Source organism: Agelaius tricolor, unplaced genomic scaffold (genome assembly GCF_023055355.1).
Source record: "Agelaius tricolor isolate 1412-34295 unplaced genomic scaffold, bAgeTri1.0.p SCAF_30, whole genome shotgun sequence".
Lineage (NCBI taxonomy): Eukaryota > Metazoa > Chordata > Aves > Passeriformes > Icteridae > Agelaius > Agelaius tricolor.
In genome coordinates, this window is record NW_027269290.1 from 5,907,295 (window position 1) to 5,928,087 (window position 20,793).

The following is a 20,793-nucleotide window of genomic DNA, read 5'->3' on the forward strand; positions in this document are numbered from 1 at the left end:
ACCAAATGGGTTTGGGGCAGAAACATTTCTGGGGCTGGTTCTGTCCTTCCCTTCCCCTGTTCCCTCTGTGCTGACGTTGGCTCTGTGACCTGCACACTCTATGGGGGTTGTTTTTTCTTCTCTCCCCCCTCAATGAATCACAACTCGAGGTTCATCAGAACTTTTGGGGCTGTTTGCAAAAAAAAAAAAACCAAAAAAAAGGAACTCCCTGTCCCTCAGTGCTCCCATCCTGTGAGAGCCAACAGGAAACTCCAGCTCTGTGTTGGGTGCAAAATTCTGTCCCAAATTCAAGGTAACTCTGATCAAAGCCCCGTTAAAGCTCACATTCCCTTTTAGCACACATCCCCTCTGCTCTTCCCCAATTTCATGAGGCAGGGAGGAAATATTTGCTTATTTTAATTACACTTTTGGGTTCTCGTTTTTAGAGTAGTTCTGTGTTTTGTCCAGAAATTGACAAATTTCAATTCCCACCATTGAAATTCATGGTGGGACATGGTGGGACATGACCGAGGCTGATGTCCAGAAACCAAAACCACTTCAGTCAAAACCAGGTGGCTCAGTTTGTACCCAGCTGCTGAGGGTGGTGATGGGGTGAGAGAAAAGAAAGACCTGGATGCAGAATTCTGGAAAATAATTGCACTTTTCTAACAGCACAGCACCTTGGTGGGCAAACCCAGAGGAAAGCTGGGGTGCATTTCCTTTTCAAAGTGACTCAGTTTTTTAAATAGCAGGGAGCTACAAACCCAAATACAGGAAACTGCTCGTGTCTGGCAGCAGCTGATGCAGCACCACAGCCAGGCCAAGTCAGCTCCTTCCCCTGGAATATTCACCATCAGAGTAGCAATTACTGCCCATTCTGGTGAGATCCAGCCAAGTGGTAAAAAATCTGCTTTATTTTAAACCCATGAGATTTTTCCTGGGCTTCAGAGAGACAAGCGATGCATTTGACATGTTCTAATAAACAAGGGGCTTCTTGGAAAATATTTGTCTGTTTTATAGCATCAATTGTCATCAGCTTGAGCTCCTGGGGGGGAATTTACACTGCAATGTAGTGATTTGTTAGAAATAACTGTATTTCAGAAATAACTCTGTATTTCCCTGTTTGTTGTTTATTAACACACACCTGTCCTCCAGGACAAATCCAGCCTGACTTTATTACAAATTACAGCCCTGTGGATCCAACTGCAGAATCCTGTGATCGTGGGGATATGAGCAAACATCCCTCAGGGATTATGGATAAATCCCCAAATTTAGCTGAGATTTTCCTCCTAATTCCGTGAGCTACAGACGGAGGATGCTGAACAGGACACAAAACTGGGTTTAATTTTTGGATATCAAGATTGCAGGAAGCCTCCAGCCTAGGTATTGGGTGGCAGGGGAGGGAAGAAGGTGGAAAGGCAGGGAATACACCCTGGGTTGGATAAAATCTGCTCTGTGAGTGACTCTGCAGTGCTGAAGGTGAGGGTGAGAGAGAAAAGTAAAATTTCTTGCTGACTGCTTTGGTGTGACTACACAACACCAAGCTTTTTTTACCATTATATCCAAGATGATTTTATTATTCTACTGCAAATTGTCTGAAAAAAAAAAAAAAAAGAAGCTAGAAAATTACATCATAATAAAGAAACTGATTCTAACTTCCCAAACAGGCTTGCATGATTGTTCTCCTCATTTCCTGCCCAGCTTCCCATTCTCTGATCTCTTACATGCTGTCATTTCCTTCTTTCTTTTTGTTTGTTTGTTTGCATTAGGGTTATTTTCTGTGTGTCATCATCACTGCATTGACCAATTTGAATTCATGACTGCCAGCTTTGTGCTCTGGGGGTTTTCAGATGGTGAAATGTTGATGTGGAGTCTGTGCTGCCCTCCCCCGGCCCATCACAAAATTCCCAACACACAACAAAAACTCCTCAGTTTATAAATTTTATTAGCTGGAGAGTGTACACAGTACTTACAATTGCATCTATTAAAGACCAAAATACACTTGAAAAAATGCATCATATAAAAAAAATTAAAAACTTTGAACTATGTACAAACTTTGCCTGACATTACGTTAAGCTCAGGACCCTCCCACGCCCCTTCACAAAGAAAAGTTGATTTTTCCCCTCTTTTTAACATGCATTTAGCATCACTTGAGGACCATTTCCTTCCAAATCCTGATCTTTACACTCCTATAAATCTGGGTTTTGATGGGTTTGATGCTTCACTGCTCCGGGTCAATCAAACACATTTCTCCCCAAACCTCTTCTTTCATCCTCACCCCTAAAGTGAAGTTTTTGCTCAAGTGTAGCCAATCTACAAAGAATTCTAATTTAATTACTAGGGAGGTTTGAACTGGACACGTCTCCAGTTTTCACAGATTTGCCTGCAAATGAAAGCAGAAGTTTTTGGTACCGTGGTGTTGGCTGCTGGCTCCAACCTCACCAAATAAACACAAACTTTCAGCAGTGATACACAGAACACAAAACAAAGGAAAAAAATATGATAGGAGCACTTGGGCTTTCACATCACTATTTAAAATATTAACAATAAGACTTTCTAGAACACAAATCTTTATTTCTTCACACACAACCTACAACAGCAGATCAGAGAACCTAGATATGAAGGGATATTGGGAAAAAGTTCGCAAGTTCTTTAAGAAAAAGTAAATTATTTATTTTTAAAAAATGAAACAAAATCTATGTCAGAGCAATAATCTTGCTTCCTGAATTTCCAGCTCTCAAAAAGGTGTTTCAGGACAGAGATTTACCATCAACTGAAGAGCAAAAAACATCACAGAGAGGGTCTGACTCCAGCACAAAAATATTCCTCCAACAAAATGTACAGATGCTCCAAAAAAAAAGAAAAATTTACAGTAATGCTGCAAATTCAACTAAAATCCCTTAAGGAGAGCTGCACATTCCTGGCATGGGGGAGAGCCCAGGAAATGCTGGGTGAGTTTCAGGTGCCAGCTGAGCAAAACCAGTGCTGGAACTGGACAAGGATTTAAGGCAGAAGCAACCAGAGGCCCTGAGGATGCCATCGATGTTAAAAATGCCCTTGGAATTATTAGAAATAAATCCCAATTAAGAGCTGTGAGCAGAGTGTCAGGTGACTCATCTAAGCTGGGACAGAAACTGAAAGGAAGGAGATGGATTGGCCTGGCAGGAGCCAGGGCAGCTCCTCCTGCAGCTGCAGGTGTCCCCGAGTGTCCCTGAGTGTGTGGGGAGGGACAGGAGCTGGGACCACAGCAAGGAACTGAGCCTGAGCTGCCTTTAGAGAGATCCAACCCCAGCAGGATCACAGCAAGGAACTGAGCCTCTTTTAGGGATCCAATCCCAGCAGGATCACAGCAAGGAACTGAGCCTGAGCTGCCTTTAGAGAGATCCAACACCTCCAGGATCACAGCAAGGAACTGAGCCTCTTTTAGAGAGATCCAATCCCACCAGGATCACAGCAAGGAGCTCAGCTGCCCTTGGAGATCCAACACCAGCAGGATCACAGCAAGGAGCTGAGCCTCTTTTAGAGATCCAATCCCAGCAGGATCACAGCAAGGAACTGAGCCTCTTTTAGAGAGATCCAATCCCAGCAGGATCACAGAAGGAGCTCAGCTGCCCTCAGAGATCCAATCCCACCAGGATCACAGCAAGGAGCTCAGCTGCCCTCAGAGATCCAATCCCAAACCCCTCTGCAGCTCCTCCTTGTCCCTCCACCTGAACAGGCTCCCTCTTCCTCCAGGACTCCCTGCTCACAGCAAGGATCCAACATTGCTCCTCCCTCTCAGGTTTAGTATTTTTATTTCATCCAAAGGAAACAGAATTTTCCAGGCTCTGTTCTTTTGTATCCTCTTGGTTTGTCTCCTCCACTTTGTCTTTAGCCATAAGCTTCCAGCAAATGGGAAAAGATGGGAGGGAGGAAATGTCATTTCCAAGCTGCATTTCCTTGTCACTTGAATTCAGCATTCACTGGACTGAACCCAGTCTCACCCATCCTTGGCAGCATTTCCTCACTCTGCAGCTTCACCTGGCCAGGTTCACATTCACCCAGCACATTCCCAACCCCAAATTTCACTGCTGTGATCCAGTTTGAGCTACAGGACACAAAAAAACCTGGAGATGCTGGGATTCCAGCAGGCAGATGATCCCCAGAGCAGCTGTGTAACTCATCAAGGTGAGCAGTGCAATGGGGAGAAATCACCTGTTAAATGCTTTTAACTACTGCTCCCATCACCAAAATTCAAATTATAATAGAGCAGGCTTAGAACTAAATTAAAACTCTGTTCTGTGGAGATGCTCAGACAAAGCCAGCTGTAGGTCATGGGAAAATCCTATTTTTTAATAATGTAAGTATTGCTCCTTTGCTAAGTGCCACTTCTGTTTTGTTTTTAAGAGCTTAATTTATAAAAAGCATGAAAGGTTCATCAGTATCTGCTGAGTCCTTCAGGCAGCTCAGGCTGAGCTGCCCCAGCTGCTGCTGTCCTGAACAATCCCTCACTCTGGAACTGTAGAAATGATTCAGGCATCAGAAACTCCATCCCAGGCATGGCCAAGTGGCACCACTGTGACACTGGGGGCTCCACATCTCTTGGAGGAACCGTGGACTTCACTGGCAGGTGAGAAAAAAAGATTTAAAAAAAAAAAAAATCCTTTGGAAGAGAGTCACTGAAAAGCTTCAATCCTTTCTGTACTCACATCCAGTTTTCTTCCAAAGCAACAAGGACTGGCAATGAACATCCAAACCCAGGCAGAGACTGATTTAGTGACCCAATAATCCCCCCCACATCTCCCTCTCCCACCCCACTCGCAACAGAGACACAACACATCGAGTCCTGCAGTAATCTTGACTATTTCTAGCACTGATTGGATGGCTGAACCTTTCCCAGAGAAGAGCTTCTTTACACATTTACAAGGTGGAATTGAAAAGAATCCCCTTCAGTTTCTGCCAGGGTCAGAAGTGCAACAGCAATGCCCAGCTCAGGGAAAACCAAGTCCAGAGGGGTGAGGAGTGGATGGAATAACAAATCTCAAGCCCAGCCCTGTGGTGCAGCCACTCAGTGCTGGCTGGAGGAGCTGGGATCTGCCCCTGGACAGGGCTGAGGTGGGAAAATGAAGGAAAAGCAGAGATGAGCACTCGGACTCTGAATTCCCTGTGCTGGATCAGGAGAGGGCACCGAGGAGTTCTGGAAGGTTCTGTTTGGAGAGTTGAAACCTCAAGCACGTCCTCAACACGCGGTGCTCGCTCTGTGGAAAAGGACAGGCTGTGACATGGAGATTGTCCCCCTCCAGGATTCACTGGGCACTCTGGGCAGGCAGGACAGGCTGGCAGGAGGGGTGGGAATTCCCTTCAGGTGTTTTTCCCTGGAAGCAGGGGTTAGGAGACCCTGATCATCTGTGTCATTGCTTCTTCGTTGCTTTGAGTTGGATCCTGCAGACACAAAAGGGTGGAAATTCCACATTTTTCCATGAGGCAGAGAGAACCACGCACAACCATCAGGAGGAGACAATCCTGCACTTCCCTTGATCCCCAAAACTTTTCTGTCCTGCTTTTCCTGAGTTTTACAGGCCACAAAAATCCTGACTACCTCCAGGGAATTTGTTGTTTCTGCTATTTAGGACCAGTATTTAGGAATGATTTTAGCTGAAAATAAGAAACACTCCCTAAAGGCATAGGACTGCTCTAAAGCACTGAGCAACCACAGAACCTGTTCATTCTACTCCATTATGTCCCTTCCTTTGAAAAATGCCTTGCACCTTTTATGCAAATCAAGCTGCAGCCAAGAATTGGATATTCCCATTTTTTAATTTTCCATCAGATGTAAAGATAAGGAGTCTTTACCTTTCATTGATGTCCTGAAAGACCACCCCAGTCCCCAACCAGAAAGGCTCTTTTACACACACAGAATGTTTGTGTGCATTTACCCTAAGAACTACAAAGTGAACACACTTCCATCTACATTACTGTCATTTAATTCCTCAGGGCAAACACCCCTTGCTCTCCACAAGCAGTGACAGGAGGTTTTATTCCCAGCTTTTATTTATTTTACGCTTGGAATAAATCTAAAGGCAGGCAGGGCCAAGGGGCAGCAGACGAAAAATTCAGAGGCAGGGAGGGACAAGCAGCCAAGCCCCAAAACCCAAAGCAAGCAGCACAGAGACACTTGTGGAGTGTGTCCTGAAGGGCTGGGAGGGGATGTGCCCCAGAGCCCACTCACCTGCATGTGAGGGCTGTCCTTTTCCTTGGGGGAGAAGAAGCGGCCGCCCTCTCCCCGCTTCCTGGCCATGGCGTGCCGGTGCCGCGACTCGTGCAGGTATTTCTGCAGGGAGGGAGGGCAGCTCAGGGAGCATTCCTGGAAATTCCCAGTCCCCATCCACCCATCCTCTGCCCCACAACCCTCCCAGTCACTGCCTTGCCAGGGGAAATTCCCAGTCATTCCTTTTCCAGAGGAAATTCCAGCCCCCATCCACCCGTCCTCTGCCCCACAACCCTCCCAGTCACTGCTTTTCCAGAGGAAATTCCCAGTCATTGCTTTTCCAGAGGAAATTCCCAGTCACTGCTTTTCCAGAGGAAATTCAAATCCCCATCCATCCCCTGCCCCATAGATTCCCTATCACTGCCTTCCTAGCTGAAATTCCCAGTCATTGCTTTTCCAGAGGAAATCCCAGTCCCCATCCATCCTTTGTCCCACAAGATTCCCAGTTACTGCTTTCCCCAGAAGAAATTCCCAGATACTGCCTCTCCAGAGAAAATTCCCAGTGCCCAACCATCCCCTGTCCCACAGATTCCCAGTCACTGCCTTCCTAGCTGAAATTCCCAGTTATTGCTTTTCCAGAGGAAATTCCCAGTCCCCAATCCATCCTCTGCCCCACAGATTCCCAGTCACTGCCTTCCTAAAAGAAATTCCCAGTCATTGCTTTTCCAGAGGAAATTCCAGTCCCCATCCATCCCCTGCCCTGCAGACACTCTGCTGACAGTCAGTACATGCTCACACACAGCTCCAAACACTCTCAAAACCACCCAAAATAAGCAGAATCATCCTCAAGGGACTTCAACAATTTACTCTGATGCAGCTCATCGACAACATCAAAACCATTGCAAACCTGAGGAACACCAAGATTCCAACCCTCATTTTCCAGCCCAGGTGGGATTCTGTGCCTTTGTCACAGAGCAACCCCGTGTTAAATCTGAGTTTTATTCTCACCCTTCTCTCTTTGGGGATTTTTCCCTCTGCTTCCAGCTTGGCCCGTGCCTGCCTCCTCTTCAGGATGCGGTGGTACTGCTTGGCATTGACGTACAGGGGCTCCTCTTCCAGCATCTCTGCTCCAGGCAAGGGGATCCTCTGGATGGCTGGGACTGAGCCAGCTCCAGGCACCATCTGTACACACAGGGGGGTTTAGTGCTTGCAGCTCAGCACAAACTGAACACAAAAATGGCATTAAAAAGCCCAATATTGAAATAGAAAGTGGGCGTTGCTCGGGTAATGCAGCTGCTTAAATGAAAAGGAGCAACGAAGCTGTTCTCAAACTGCAAAAACAGTCTAAAACCCATCTAAAAACCTCTGCAAAAGCAATCTAAACCTCTGCAAAACCAATCTAAACCTCTGCAAAACCAATCTAAACCAACAATTCCTCCTCAGTCCTGCTGGGTTTTCCTGATAAAGTGTGGTGCTGTTCCCAGGGGTCCCAGGTGAGGGAAGAGATGAGGATCTGACTCCATGCTTCAGAAGGCTGGTTTATTATTTTATGATATATATTGTATTCAAGCTATACTAAAAGAATAGAAGAAAGGATTTCATCAGAAGGCTTGAAAGGAATGAATGATAATAAAATCTTGTGACTGACCAGAGAGTCCGAGCCAGCTGGGCTGTGATTGGCCATTAATTAAAAACAACCACATGAGATTAATCCCAGGTGCACCTGTTGCATTGCACACAGCAGCAGATAACCATTGCTTACATTTTGTTCCTGAGGCCTCTCAGCTTCTCAGGAGAAAAAAAATCCTAGCAAAAGGATTTTTCATAAAAGGTGTCTGTGACAATAAAGGGAACATTTCAATACAATTCCTTGTGCTGCTGCTTCTTGGACAATTAAACAAATAGGACATGGTTGGTGCTTCCCTTTCTTTTGGGTTATCTTTTATTTCAATTATTTCATTTCAGAGCATCACTGCAGAGCTGCTGACATCTAGTGGAGACCAGCAACATTCAAGAGGCTCACACTACAAAGGAACAGGAATTGCCAGGAAAAACCTCTATAAATGATGGAAACAAATCCTAGGGGATCCTCAAGAAAATCAGAAGTGAATAAACATAAACCTTTGCTCATCAGCTCACAGCTCAGTTTGGATTTCAGTTTCTACTGTGGGAGAAAGTCCAGAGCAAAGATCACAGCAGGATCCAGGCCTTTGAAGCTGAAAATTTGATTTGTTTAATGGAACTTACAGAGAGGAGTGACCATGGTATCTCAGTCTCAGACAAGAGTTTATCAGAGAACCAGGGAATCACAGGATGCTTTGGGCTGGAAGGGACCTTCAGGGACACCTCCCACCATCCCAGGGGCTCCAGGCAGGGATGGAGCAGCCACAGCTCCTCTGGGCTCCTTGTGCCAGGACCTCCAGGGAGAAATTCCTCCCCAATATCCCACCCAAGCCATTCCCACTATCCCATCCCTACCCTTGTGAAAATCCTGCTAGATTTGAGTAGAAAACACCTCAAAGCTCAGCCTCCAGAGGCAGCAGTGGGCATTTCACACCTACCATGACCATTCCCCCTGAATTGACCACGTTCCCAGCCACTGGCAGTGTCACTGTCACCGTCCCCTGGCCACTGCTGGTGGTGTTGGTGTTGGCTCCTGTTTGGACAATCTGGGCTCCAGCCAGGCTGGCTGCAGGAATGGTGATCATGCCTGTAACAGGGACTGTAACTTTAAGGAAGTAGAACACAAAAGGAAAGGGAAAAAAAAAGAAAAAGAAAAAGAAAAAACAAGACAAAAAAAAATAAAAACCAAAAGAGAGAGAGAGAGAGAGAGAGAAAGAAAAAAGAAACAGAAACACGCACACAAAAAGAAGGGAACAGCATTAGTCCCACTTCTGTGTTTTACCCATTCATCCTTCCAAAACATGCAGAGAGTCAGAAAAGTGCTACAGTGAGGGATTAAATTCCATCAGAATTCCTGGTTTTTGCATTTGTAACCTCACTGTGAGTAACCATGTACTCCTGAGGTGGAAAAGCAAAATTCAGGGGTTTTATTCCACCAGGCCTTGCCAGAGACAAGGAGATTTTCTGTTTCTGGGGAAAGAACCCTGGAGTGGATTCCTGCAGAGCACACAAACACCTCAATAAATCAAAAGCCTCTCCAAGAGGTGCCCTGGCTCCTCCCAGCCCTCCTACCTTGCTGCAGGATGGTTCCATCAGCATTCACAGGCTGGTACACGATGGTCTGGCCCTCAGCAGCCTGGGCAACCTGCTGGCCTTGCACTGCAATCTGCTGCTGGGTCTGAACAAAACAAAGAGCACAAAAACGTCACAAATTGCCTCTTTTTCACAGTATTTACAATACCTGAATGAACACATGGTGCTTGAGGTGTTCCAGGTGTCTCTTTCTGCTGCCTCATTAGCAGCAGTAAGAAATAGGCTGGAGCACAGGGCAAATACCTGGAGATCAAACACCTGAAGCACATGTAGGATGCATTTTCCAACAGTTCAATAATAATGAAAAAAGCCCCAAATTCTAAGTTTCCTGTCTCACTATGAAGATGTGAAAGGAAGAACTGTTCTGCTCCAAAATTTAATTTTTGGCCCCTAACCAAAAGCATCAGCAGAAACCCCAGGTGTTGTGGACTACTGCACACAATGGCCCAAGTATGGAATTAGCAATGCTTCATGTTTTCAAAATTCAACAAAGAGACAAAAACAACCACGAACCAATAAAATACAGAAACACGATGGAGAAAAACATGCAATCTGATTTTTCTGCCCCAGAGTCATGTATGAAACACTACAAAAACATGACACTTATTTCTCAAGTTCTCCTCAATATTAATAATTCCTTTTTTTAATTTTTTTTTTTAAATTTTTTTTTTTACTTAACCACATCTTAAAAAGTTTCTCTTCCTGTTCCTCTGCAGAAAAGCCTTTCATGCTGGTGCAGTTACCTGTGTCTGGCCAGCAGTAACTGCAGTCTGGGGCTGCTGTATAATGATCTGCTGGGTCTGGCCCTGCTGCCCCTGTACCTGCACAGCCTGCCCACCTTGAATCTGAATCTGACCTGGCTGGACCAACTGAATCTGTGGAAGAAAGAGTCAGAAAGGAACATTAACTATGCCTCTGATTTCTCCCTCCTCAGCCTCAGCATGACCAAGTCATCTCTGAGGGTGATTTAGTGTTGCACAGAAAAAGGAAGCAAGGGAGTCTTCTCTTTTTCCAGAATGAGGAGTTTGGATGGATTGCTCCCTGTGACACAGCCACACAGGGCAGAGGGAGCTGGGTCACCGTGCTCCAGCAGCTCTGCACTGCTTGCACAATAAATCACTCAGGAGAAATCAATTATTCACATCCACTGGCAACAAACAGGCAGGTGGAAGAGGAGGACTGAGGGTTTAAGACATCTGGGGGGTGTTAATTATCCAGCACTCAGAAGTGTTTCTGGGATTTATAAAGTTGTCCTCAGCTTTGCAGAGTCTTTCCACCACTGTGGAACATTCTCAGATTAAAAAAAGAAGAAGAGCTGGAATATGGTTTGAAGTTTGTGTTTAAAAACATAGTTATGGATTTTCCTCCACCAACCAGACTGAGAAGAACCTCATACAAATTACAGTGGTTTGCAACAAAGGAAATGTTAAATAAACCTCTCAAAACACCAAGACATCATTTGCCTTCCTGGACTGTGCTGGGTTCCTAAATCCCATCCTAAATCATCAGGACATTTCCATTATGCCATGGTTACAGTTCTTCCCTTTGCTTTTCAGCAACACTTCAGCCACCTCCTTCAATTTAACAACTGTCTCTTAAACAAGTAATTACTTCCAAAAAAATCCATTTTCTGTACCTCCTTCACTACTGCCTCCTGTGCACCAGGGATGTTTAAATCCCCCTTCAGCCATCACACATTAGAGAGGCTCAAGCACAAATTACTCACAAGAAGCTTTCTTAAATAATTTTTTTTTAAAAAAATCCTCTTTCTGAGCCATAAATTGAACAGGCACCAGATCCCCAACTAGATTGCAAGGGCCAGATAAAATATCCCAAGAGATAAAAATCCTGCTCTGTGGGAAGGTATCCCACATGCCAGGTACCCCTATTCCCATAGGAAGGTGTCCCTGCCCATGCCAGGAAGGTGCAACTGGATGAGCTTTAAGGTCTCATCCAACCCAAATCATTCAATAAAAAGCCCCAAACCAAGCCAGCTGTGTTTTAGCACTAAAACCTTTGCACCAGGCCATAAACCATAAAAACTCAGCTCATAAAGGACTTCCACTCATTCCCACTGTGCCAGAGCTACCAAGCACCATCTCAGCCTGCTTTTGCTCAACAAACAAAAATCCTGCTCTGTGGGAAGGTACCCACAGGACAGGTACCCCTATCACAGGTATCCTACATGACAAGTACCCCTATCACAGGTATCCCACAGGACAGGTACCCCTATCACAAGTACCCCTATTCCCATAGGAAGGTGTCCCTGCCTATGCCAGGAAGGTGCAACTGGATGAGCTTTAAGGCCTCATCCAACCCCAATCATTCCATGATGAAAAACCCCATAGGAAGTTTTTCAGGTAGGATAGTTTTTCATAGGAAGTTTTTCAGATAGGAAGGTGGCCCTGCCTATGCCAGGAAGGTGCAACTGGATGAGTTTTAAGGCCTCATCCAACCCCAATCATTCCATGATGAAAAACCCCATAGGAAGGTGGCCCTGCCTATGCCAGGAAGGTGCAACTGGATGAGCTTTAAGGTCTCATCCAACCCCAATCATTCCACGATGAAAAACCCCAAACCAAGCCAGCTGTGTTTTAGCACTAAAATCTTTGCACCAGGCCATACAAAAACCAGTTCATAAAGGACTTCCACTCATTGCCAGCGTGCCAGAGCCCCCCAGCAGCAGCAGCAGCTCAGGCTGGTTTTGGGGTGCTGTGTGGCAGTGGCAGCGCCCCAGAGCCGTGCAGTGCCCCCAGGGTGTCTCACCTGCTGCAGCCCCTGTGTGCCAGACACGGGCACCTGCATGATGGTCTGGCCCTGGCCCCCGGGCACGGCCTGCACCATGATGGGCTGGCCCGTGGAGGTGATGAGCTGCCCCCCGCTCACCTGCACCATCAGAGGCTGCCCCTGCACCTGCAACAACAAAATAACAATGAAAACCCCACCAGAACAGCCCCAGAGCCCACCCCTGCCCAGCCTGTGTGTGGGGAATGGGCACTGAGCTGCTTCAAACCACCTCTGCCTTCCAGGGATTTAGTGAGTTATCTGCTCCTCTTGCAGTCTAGTTGTTATAAAGCATGAAAATCACATTTTTCAGCCACAAGGACTACCTTCATGCACAGCCCAAGAGCAAAGTGGGATAAAAAACTTCATTATTCACCTTGCAATTACTGATTTTTAGTTGTGGTTCCTATTGAGATTTTTTAGATTTTTTAGTTGAGGTTCCTAGTGAGAGAACTCTGTTCTGAGGTGCCTTCAGCTCTCTTCAATTTTATGCCTACAACATTCCCATTTCCAAACTGACATGGATGGAGCATGGGATGTGCTGGAGAAAAAACTCTCCATGGTTATGGAGGGAAACTGTAACTGGAGCAACACAAAATGGAGTTCAGGGAGGAAAAGTCAAAGTGGATGAGCAGCAGCCACTTCTGGGCCCAAAAAAGATTTAGATTGAATAGATAATATAAATATAAATTATAAATTATAAATATAAATATATAAATATATAAATATATAAATATATAAATATATAAATATATAAATATAAAGTGTGAGGGTGGGCAGGCCCTGGCACAGGCTGCTCAGAGCACCTGTGGCTGCCCCTGGATCCCTGGAGGTGTCCAAGGAGAGGCTGGACAGGGCTTGGAGCACACTGGGATAGGGGAAGGTGTTGGGGTGGGATCTGGGTGAGCTTTAAGGTCCCTTCCCACCCAGACCAGTCTGGGATTCTGAGGTAACTTTGGCCTGAGAATCTCTGGACTCTTGGACCTGGTATCTCTCTGGTCACTGGGAAAAAGGCCCAAGAAAACAAAAACAAGGGGAAAACCTCTCTGTTTGAACCCCCTCACCCTGCCATGGCCCCAAATTGCCCAAACACATCTTGAAAAACACTCTACCTCCACAGCCTAAATACAAAATCAGTCTGATGAACTCAGGGGATCACAAAATCTGATTTGTTTAGGAACAAGAACATCACAATGTGGTAAAGCCACCGAGTTCCTGGGTTTCACATCCCAGAGGGTGAGGAGCCAAATCCTGCCCTGGGAATTGGAGTTTGCAGGTCCCCACTCTGTCCCTCAGCCTGTCCATGTCCCATCCAAAGCCCTCAGCCCCTGGGCTGGGTCACACAGGGAGGAGGAGCATGCTCAGGTCAGCACAGAGAAGCACAGGCAGCAGCACAATATCCAAGAAGCAGAAAGGAAAACAAGAGACATTCCAGGCTTTTTGTTAATGAATCACAGCAAGGCAAACTAGGAAAATTAAAAAAAAAAGGTGGGAAGGACATAACAACAACCAGAGGTCCCAGTGAACCCAGCAATCCAAGTGAGGCAGCATCTGAGAGTTGAACTCCGAACATAAAAAATGCTGTGTTAATTCTGCAGCTGGCAGGGCCATCCCAGCCCCTTGGAACCACCCTGCTCTGAAGAATTACAAACCAAACAAAAGCAGAATCCTGAGTGCAAAACTGCCACAGCTGCCCAGGCTCTGTCAACTGCTCTACAAAGGGCTCCTGGAAAGGCTGGGTGAGTTAAGGAGGCTGCAAGACAGGAAACACTTCACCCTGAGACCAAGCTCTTTCCAGACTGGGGTGTGTTTGCTGTTTGGATCCACGTGGTGGCTCCTGGGTTTCCCTGTGTTGTTCACAGGTAAATAAGAAATTGGATCTCTCAGTGCCACAGAGGCCAATGCTGTCCCCAGGTGCCCTTTCAGCCCCAGCTGAGAAGGTTCCACTGTCCAAGCTCAGGCTCTGGCCCCACCTCTGTGTGTGCCTCATGCAGTGAAGGCAGAGCCCTCCTCAGGGAAGAGCTCAGAACCCTCATTCCCTTGAAATGACAGGAAATCTTTGGGCTTTATCCCAACTGCTCCTTCCTCATTTTGCTGCTCATAACTTGAAAAATCTCCCTGAACTTTATTCCCTCCCAGAATCCCTGCCATGCACCAACGGGAACAGCTCCAATGCAAACCCCAGAGGCAGCACCCAAGCAGAAATTCCTGCTCCACATCCCCCTGCTCCTCCTGGACACCCTGGGAAAAACACAGCATTAGATATGTGCTGCTGGGGAGGGTCATGCAGTGCTCAGAAACACAATCAGAGAGGTCACCACTACCTGGAGGGTCTGGACTTGCTGGCCTGAGGCCGATGCCACCTGGGCCTCAGTCTGCAGCTGGACAGCTGTGACACCTCCCTGCTGCTGGGAACAGGAACAGGGAGAGCTTGAAACATGGAAATGCACAACACACTGCTGGCACAGGGGGTGGGGATCACACACTCTGCTCCAGGAACACGAGGAATGGGAATTTCAGCAAAACTAAGGATGGAGTTCCCTGGAACTGCACTGCCAGGGTTCAATATTCCCACTCACAGGGAACAGGACAGGTGATTTTGCAGGATTTCAAGCTCAGTTTCAGGGTTTTAATTTTGAACTTTCAGGCTTCAATATTCCAACTCACAGGAAGAGGTAATTTTGGGCAGGTAATTTTGCAGGATTTCAAGCTCAGTTTTAGTTTTAAAGTTTCAGGCTTCAATATTCCAACTCACAGGAATACGTGATTTTGAGCAGGTAATTTTGCAGGATTTCAAGCTCAGTTTCAGGGTTTTAGTTTTGAAGTTTCAGACTTCAATATTCCAACTCACAGGGAACAGGATGGGTCATTTTGCAGGATTTCAAGCTCAGTTTTAGTTTTAAAGTTTCAGACTTCAATATTCCATCTCACAGGAATAGTTAATTTTGGGCAGGTAATTTTGCAGGATTTCAAGCTCAGTTTCAGGCTTCAATATTCTAACTCACAGGAATAGCTAATTTTGGGCAGGTGATTTTGCAGATTTCAAGCTCAGTTTCAGGGTTTTAGTTTTGAAGTTTCAGACTTCAATATTCCAACTCACAGGAATAGCTAATTTTGAGCAGGTAATTTGGCAGGATTTCAAGCTCAGTTTCAGGGTTTTAGTTTTGAAGTTTCAGACTTCAATATTCCAACTCACAGGGAACAGGATGGGTCATTTTGCAGGATTTCAAGCTCAGTTTTAGTTTTAAAGTTTCAGACTTCAATATTCCAACTCACAGGAATAGCTAATTTTGGGCAGGTGATTTTGCAGGATTTCAAGCTCAGTTTCAGGGTTTTAGTTTTAAAGTTTCAGGCTTCAATATTCCAACTCACAGGAATAGGTAATTTTGCAGGATTTCAAGCTCAGTTTCAGGGTTTTAGTTTTGAACTTTCAGGCTTCAATATTCCAACTCACAGGGAACAGGATGGGTCATTTTGCAGGATTTCAAGCTCAGTTTCAGGGTTTTAGTTTTGAAGTTTTAGGCTTCAATATTCCAACACACAGGAATAGTTAATTTTGGGCAGGTAATTTTGCAGGATTTCAAGCTCAGTTTCAGGCTTCAATATTCTAACTCACAGGAATAGCTAATTTTGGACAGGTGATTTTGCAGGATTTCAAGCTCAGTTTCAGTTTTAGTTTTGAACTTTCAGGCTTCAATATTCCAACTCACAGGGAACAGGATGGGTCATTTGGCAGGATTTCAAGCTCAGTTTCAGGGTTTCAGTCTGCTCACCGCCCAGGTTTTGGCACAGTGAAGGGTTGCAGATTTTGGGCACACTGGTTTATCCCAACCAAACCCTTCCTGCAGCAGTCTGAGCTCATCTCTGCCACCCCTGTGTTGGTGTGTGCCCACCAGTGACCCTGAGGGACAGTCTGGAGAGGCTGCAGGAGCAGTCACAGCTCAATCCTTTTCTATCTTTAGCCTCTTTGCTAAGAGGCCCAAAATACTCCCAGTAACTGTGTTAAGCATGGGGAGATGAAGGACAGCTCCCTCCCAAGTGCTGCAACAGCCTGGTAAAACAACTCATTTTAGCAAAATGTTTCACATCAGACACAGGCTTGAAGAAGTTGTACTGAAAATGAAAGCCAAGAGTTGATTTTATCTCCTTTTCACCTGGAAAATGTCAATAAGCCAACTACATCTTTGGTTATCTGCTGCAAACAGGTATTTCAGATAATCCTTAATATAAAATGTTTTCATCTCAAGTGCAATTCTTGTTCTGGCTGGAAAAAAATCAACTCCAGCTAAACCCAGGGGAAGGGTTTGGTCCCTGCTGAGGCCAAAGCAAAGCAGCTCTCCCTGAAAACATCATCCAGAGGCTCAGCCCTTTGCATGGCAAAGCACCAAACCTCCTCAAACTACAGCAGAAGATGCAGCAAAAATTCAGCAGCAGCTGGAAACACATCCCCACATCTGGATATGGAAAGCTGAGCAGCCAAAATCAGTAAAGCCTCTAAACTCAGCCCTGGTGTTTTGCACACTGAAACATGAATTTCGTTGTGGGATGGATGAGTTCATCCAAAGCTCCTTGGTTGGTTGAATTCCTGGTCTGTCTGGGTTTTTTTGCTCCATGTGTTATTCTGAAACAAAGAATCTCTACAAATGTTCATTTGGTAAAGCTGGAGGAAACCTCTGTGGGCTTGAACAAAATCTGTTTCAACTTTGGGGGAATTTTTCTTGTGGACAACTGATTGTTTCTGTTAATATTCTGTTTCCTCCATTTTCAGAGATGTTTCACTATATTTTTATATTTTACTTTCCCCATGTCACTACCATTTTGCAAACTTCCTGCTACACTGAAATTTGGTAACATGTACACCTGCATTTTCATTTTAATTTTATAGAAATGTTTGTAGTTATATAAAATTGTATAAATTTTATTTAATTTAAAAGATATAGTAAGTGCATTCTAAAAACCACATTTACTCTGACTTCCAGGCAGGTGCCATCAGAGCCCAGGTGACAGAAGTCAGGTGAACAGGAACCCAGGAGAATCAGGATTGTGCTACTGAAACCAAGCTCTTTCCAAACTGGGATGTGTTTGCTGTTTGGATTCTGTGCTGTTCACAGGTAAATAAGAAATTGGATCTCTCAGTGCCATAGAGGCCAATGTTGTCCCCAGGTGCCCTTTCAGTCCCAGCTGAGAAGGTTCCACTGCCCAAGCTCAGGCTCTGGCACCACCTCTCCCCAGGGAGGAGCTCAGCACCCTCATTTCCTTGGATTTACAGGAAATCTTTGGGGTTTATCCCAACTGTTCCCTCTGAGGGGTGCAAAGGGCTCCCCCATTCCCCATTCCATACCTGCTGCTGGATCTGCCCTGCCTGCACCACGATCTGCTCCGTGGAGCTGCTGCTGTTGGCTGTGTACTGCTCCATGGTGCCTCAGCCCTGCAAGAACAACAAAAATCAGGTGATCTGCTGTCCCCAGGCCTGGCAATGCCCACTGTCCCCAGGCCTGGCAATGCCCGCTGTCCCCAGGCCTGGCAATCCAATCCCCACTGTCCCCAGGCCTGGCAATCCAATCCCCACTGTCCCCAGGCCTGGCAATGCCCACTGTCCCCAGGCCTGGCAATCCAATCCCCACTGTCCCCAGGCCTGGCAATCCAATCCCCACTGTCCCCAGGCCTGGCAATGCCCACTGTCCCCAGGCCTGGCAATGCCCACTGTCCCCAGGCCTGGCAATCCAATCCCCACTGTCCCCAGGCCTGGCAATCCAATCCCCACTGTCCCCAGGCCTGGCAATGCCCACTGTCCCCAGGCCTGGCAATGCCCACTGTCCCCAGGCCTGGCAATGCCCACTGTCCCCAGGCCTGGCAATCCAATCCCCACTGTCCCCCAGCAGCTGCCAAGCCAAGCAAACCAGGAGCTGCCCCAGGGATTTTTTGCTGCTCCATCTCAGCAATAAACAGAGGAAACACTTCAGGCCCATCCAAGCTGAGTGAGCAGCAAAACCACCTCAGTTCTGGCCCAAATTTCATGGATTTCGCCAGTTCTGTGAGTCTGTGGTGCCCACACAAGGGAGTGGCACTGCTGGGAAAGCTCAGGAAATGCAAAACCTTCAGGTGTGAAATTGAACCTTAAGGTGTGAAGGTTTCTCTCCTCGTTTTTCTTCCCTCTCCTCCTACTCTCATGCAATGGTTTGGCTGAGAAGGGACATTGAGGACCATCCAGTGCCACCCCCTGATGTGGGCAGGGACACCTTCCACCATCCCAGCCTGGCCTTGGACACTTCCAGGGATCCAGGGGCAGCCTCAGCTCCTAACTCCTCACCCTCACAGGGAAGAATTTCTTCCCTAAACAAGTATTTCTATATTCAAATACAGCCCTCGTGGATTTTGGGAAGCAGATTTCCCAGCATCTCCATCCTCTCGCTGCCCTTCATTCCTTGGCCCTTTCCCTGCACACATCACCACCACTGTGCTGAAATAAAAACATCTTTTCCCTGCCACTGCTTCTCTCCTCACTGGCCCAACAGCAGCAGAATTCCTGCTTTAGTGAGGTGTTTGATTTATGCCATGACTGAACAAGTTCCTGCTACACCGCTGAACGAAACCACAGCCTGGAACTTTTAATTTTCCAAGTCTAAAGCAACAAAACCTCTGGCTCCCTCCATTTTTCAAGGAATGCTGACAGGATTAAGTCACAGACTCTCTGTACCCGTTGCTGTGGTTACTGCTGCTGTTTGAGTCCCATCCTTTGCCCATTTCCTGAGACTTTTTCACAGCCAGAATAAAAGAAGATAAATATTCTTTCTGAAAATGCTGCTGTCAGGTTCCCATTTCAATTTCAGGTTCCCATTTCAATTTCACACTGCATACTTCATTTCTGCCTTAAATTAAGTTTCTTAATTAAAACATTAACAGCTCTGTAATCCCAACATTCTGCAGCAGCTGCCTGAAGTTCTGGACAAGGTTTTGGATCCTCACCATTCAAGGGATTATCTCATCCCCTTGGTTAAACACAGAGTAGCCAAGTTAAATATTAATGATCAGGGATCAATCAATGGCAGAGGATGGCAGCTCCTCCCCCAGTGAGCTCATGGGCAGCTCCTCCTCACCGGGAATGCTCTGGGAACCAGGGAGTGCTCCAGTCCTAGCAGCAGATATTTATATAGGCACCACATATATATATATATACACAAATATATAAAAATAATTACATTTAAAAATAGATAAAATATATTATATACAAATGTGCATTTACGTACACAATATATAAATATATGTTTTTATATATGTAATATAGAAATATGTATATATTTTATAGTATATATATATATATATGTACTGAGTTGCATGGGACTCATTAGGATCATTAAACTCCTGCTCCTGCACAGGATAGCTCCAAAAATACATACAAATATTTATACATATACATATAAAACACACATCATTTATATTTATACAAATACAGCTCCACCAGGAGCAGTTTCCTCAACAACCAACCCACACCAAGAGCAAACCAGTGCCACGAACAGCCCGAGAGCTCCGGAGCATCGCTCGGACGGTGTCCACGAGCTCCGTTCCGCGGGATCCACCGCTCCCGGGACACCGCACGCCCACACCGGAGCGGGATTTCGGATTTAACATGGGGGCGGACCGAGCACGACATGTGGAGCCGGGGCTGTTGTGGCACTGCGGGAAGCCCCGGCCCGGGGGTCTCCCGGTGGGCTCGAGCCCCCGGCTGCCCCGAACACCGGCCCAGCCGCCGGACACATCAGGGCAGCAGCACCGCGCACACCGGCACCGGACGGGGGAGGCTCCCGGGGCGGAGCGCGCCGGGGGAACAGGCCGGGCCCCGCTGCCTCGCTGGGCCCCGCGCCCCCCGCCCGGCCGCGGTGTACCCGACCCCGCTGCTCGCGGCCCCGCTCGCCCCGCGGCCCCGGCGCGGCCGAACCGAGCCCGGCCCCGGTTCCCCCCTCAGCCCCTGAGTGGCCGCGGCCCCGCCAATCCCGGCGCGCGGGGGCTCCATATTGGCCGCTCGCGCTCACCGTGCCGCGCTGCCCGGTCCGCGCCCCGCGCTGATTGGCTCCGCCGCGGGGCCCCGAAGCCCAATCAGCGCCCGCACTCGCCCGCCGCGCAAAATGGCGCCCAACCGCGGACAAAGGGGGCGAGGGGCGGGGCCCCGCCCGGCCGCGGCCGCCCAACCGCGCGCCTCGCCCTGCCCGGCGCAGCTGCGCCTGCGCGGGGGCCGCGGCGCGCGCGCGCGGGCGGGCCCCGCCCGGCTCTAAGCTCCGCCCCCTGCCCGGAATGTTCTGGGCCGGGACCGTGGAGAGGGTCCGCCCGCGCGCGCCGCCGCCATGTTGTGTGCGGCAATACCCCCATGCTGTGTGAGCCGATACCGCCGTGTTGTGTGCGGCAATACCCCCATGCTGTGTGAGGCGATACCGCCGTGTTGTCTGCGGCAATACCCCCATGCTGTGTGAGGCGATATCGCCGTGTTGTCTGCGGCAATACCCCCATGCTGTGTGAGGCGATATCGCCGTGTTGTGTGCGGCAATACCCCCGTGTTGTGTGCGGCCGTACCCCCGTGTTGTGTGCGGCCGTACCGCCGTGTGAGCTGAGGGCGATCCGCCAACTCCCCTGTG

The 20,793-nt window shown here is 47.4% G+C and overlaps 1 protein-coding gene across 13 annotated transcripts; it reads right to left on the bottom strand.

Annotated features, from left to right (window-relative positions):
• Positions 1-1,907: 1,907 nt before the first annotated feature.
• NFYA (nuclear transcription factor Y subunit alpha) lies at positions 1,908-20,335 on the bottom strand. Of its 13 annotated transcripts, XR_011682856.1 has the most exons (11): positions 20,197-20,335; positions 17,508-17,594; positions 14,488-14,574; positions 12,149-12,295; positions 10,126-10,257; positions 9,362-9,467; positions 8,728-8,894; positions 7,175-7,348; positions 6,188-6,289; positions 3,467-5,400; positions 1,908-3,370 (listed from the first exon to the last, which is right to left on the bottom strand). XR_011682856.1 is itself a non-coding variant. In XM_071450144.1 (10 exons), the coding sequence occupies exons 2-10, from the start codon at positions 17,580-17,582 to the stop codon at positions 5,347-5,349; spliced, it is 1,038 nt and encodes a 345-aa protein (XP_071306245.1). In that variant the 5' UTR covers positions 17,583-17,594; positions 20,197-20,335; the 3' UTR covers positions 1,908-5,346. The 13 variants fall into 13 exon arrangements, 12 of the variants coding, with proteins under 12 accessions (XP_071306245.1, XP_071306243.1, XP_071306244.1 ...); XM_071450144.1 differs by having other exon boundaries at positions 1,908-5,400; positions 14,491-14,571; XM_071450142.1 differs by having other exon boundaries at positions 1,908-5,400; positions 14,488-14,571.
• Positions 20,336-20,793: the final 458 nt, after the last annotated feature.

Bases quoted from the DNA above. Each gene is read 5' to 3' on its own strand.
- NFYA (XM_071450140.1), bottom strand. From the start codon at position 17,582: ATGGAGCAGTACACAGCCAACAGCAGCAGCTCCACGGAGCAGATCGTG. The intron at 14,575-17,507 runs GTATGGAATGGG...TCCTGTTCCCAG, and splicing joins CAGGGCAGATCCAGCAGCAG to CAGCAGGGAGGTGTCACAGC. The intron at 9,468-10,125 runs GTAACTGCACCA...TGTTTTGTTCAG, and splicing joins TTACTGCTGGCCAGACACAG to ACCCAGCAGCAGATTGCAGT.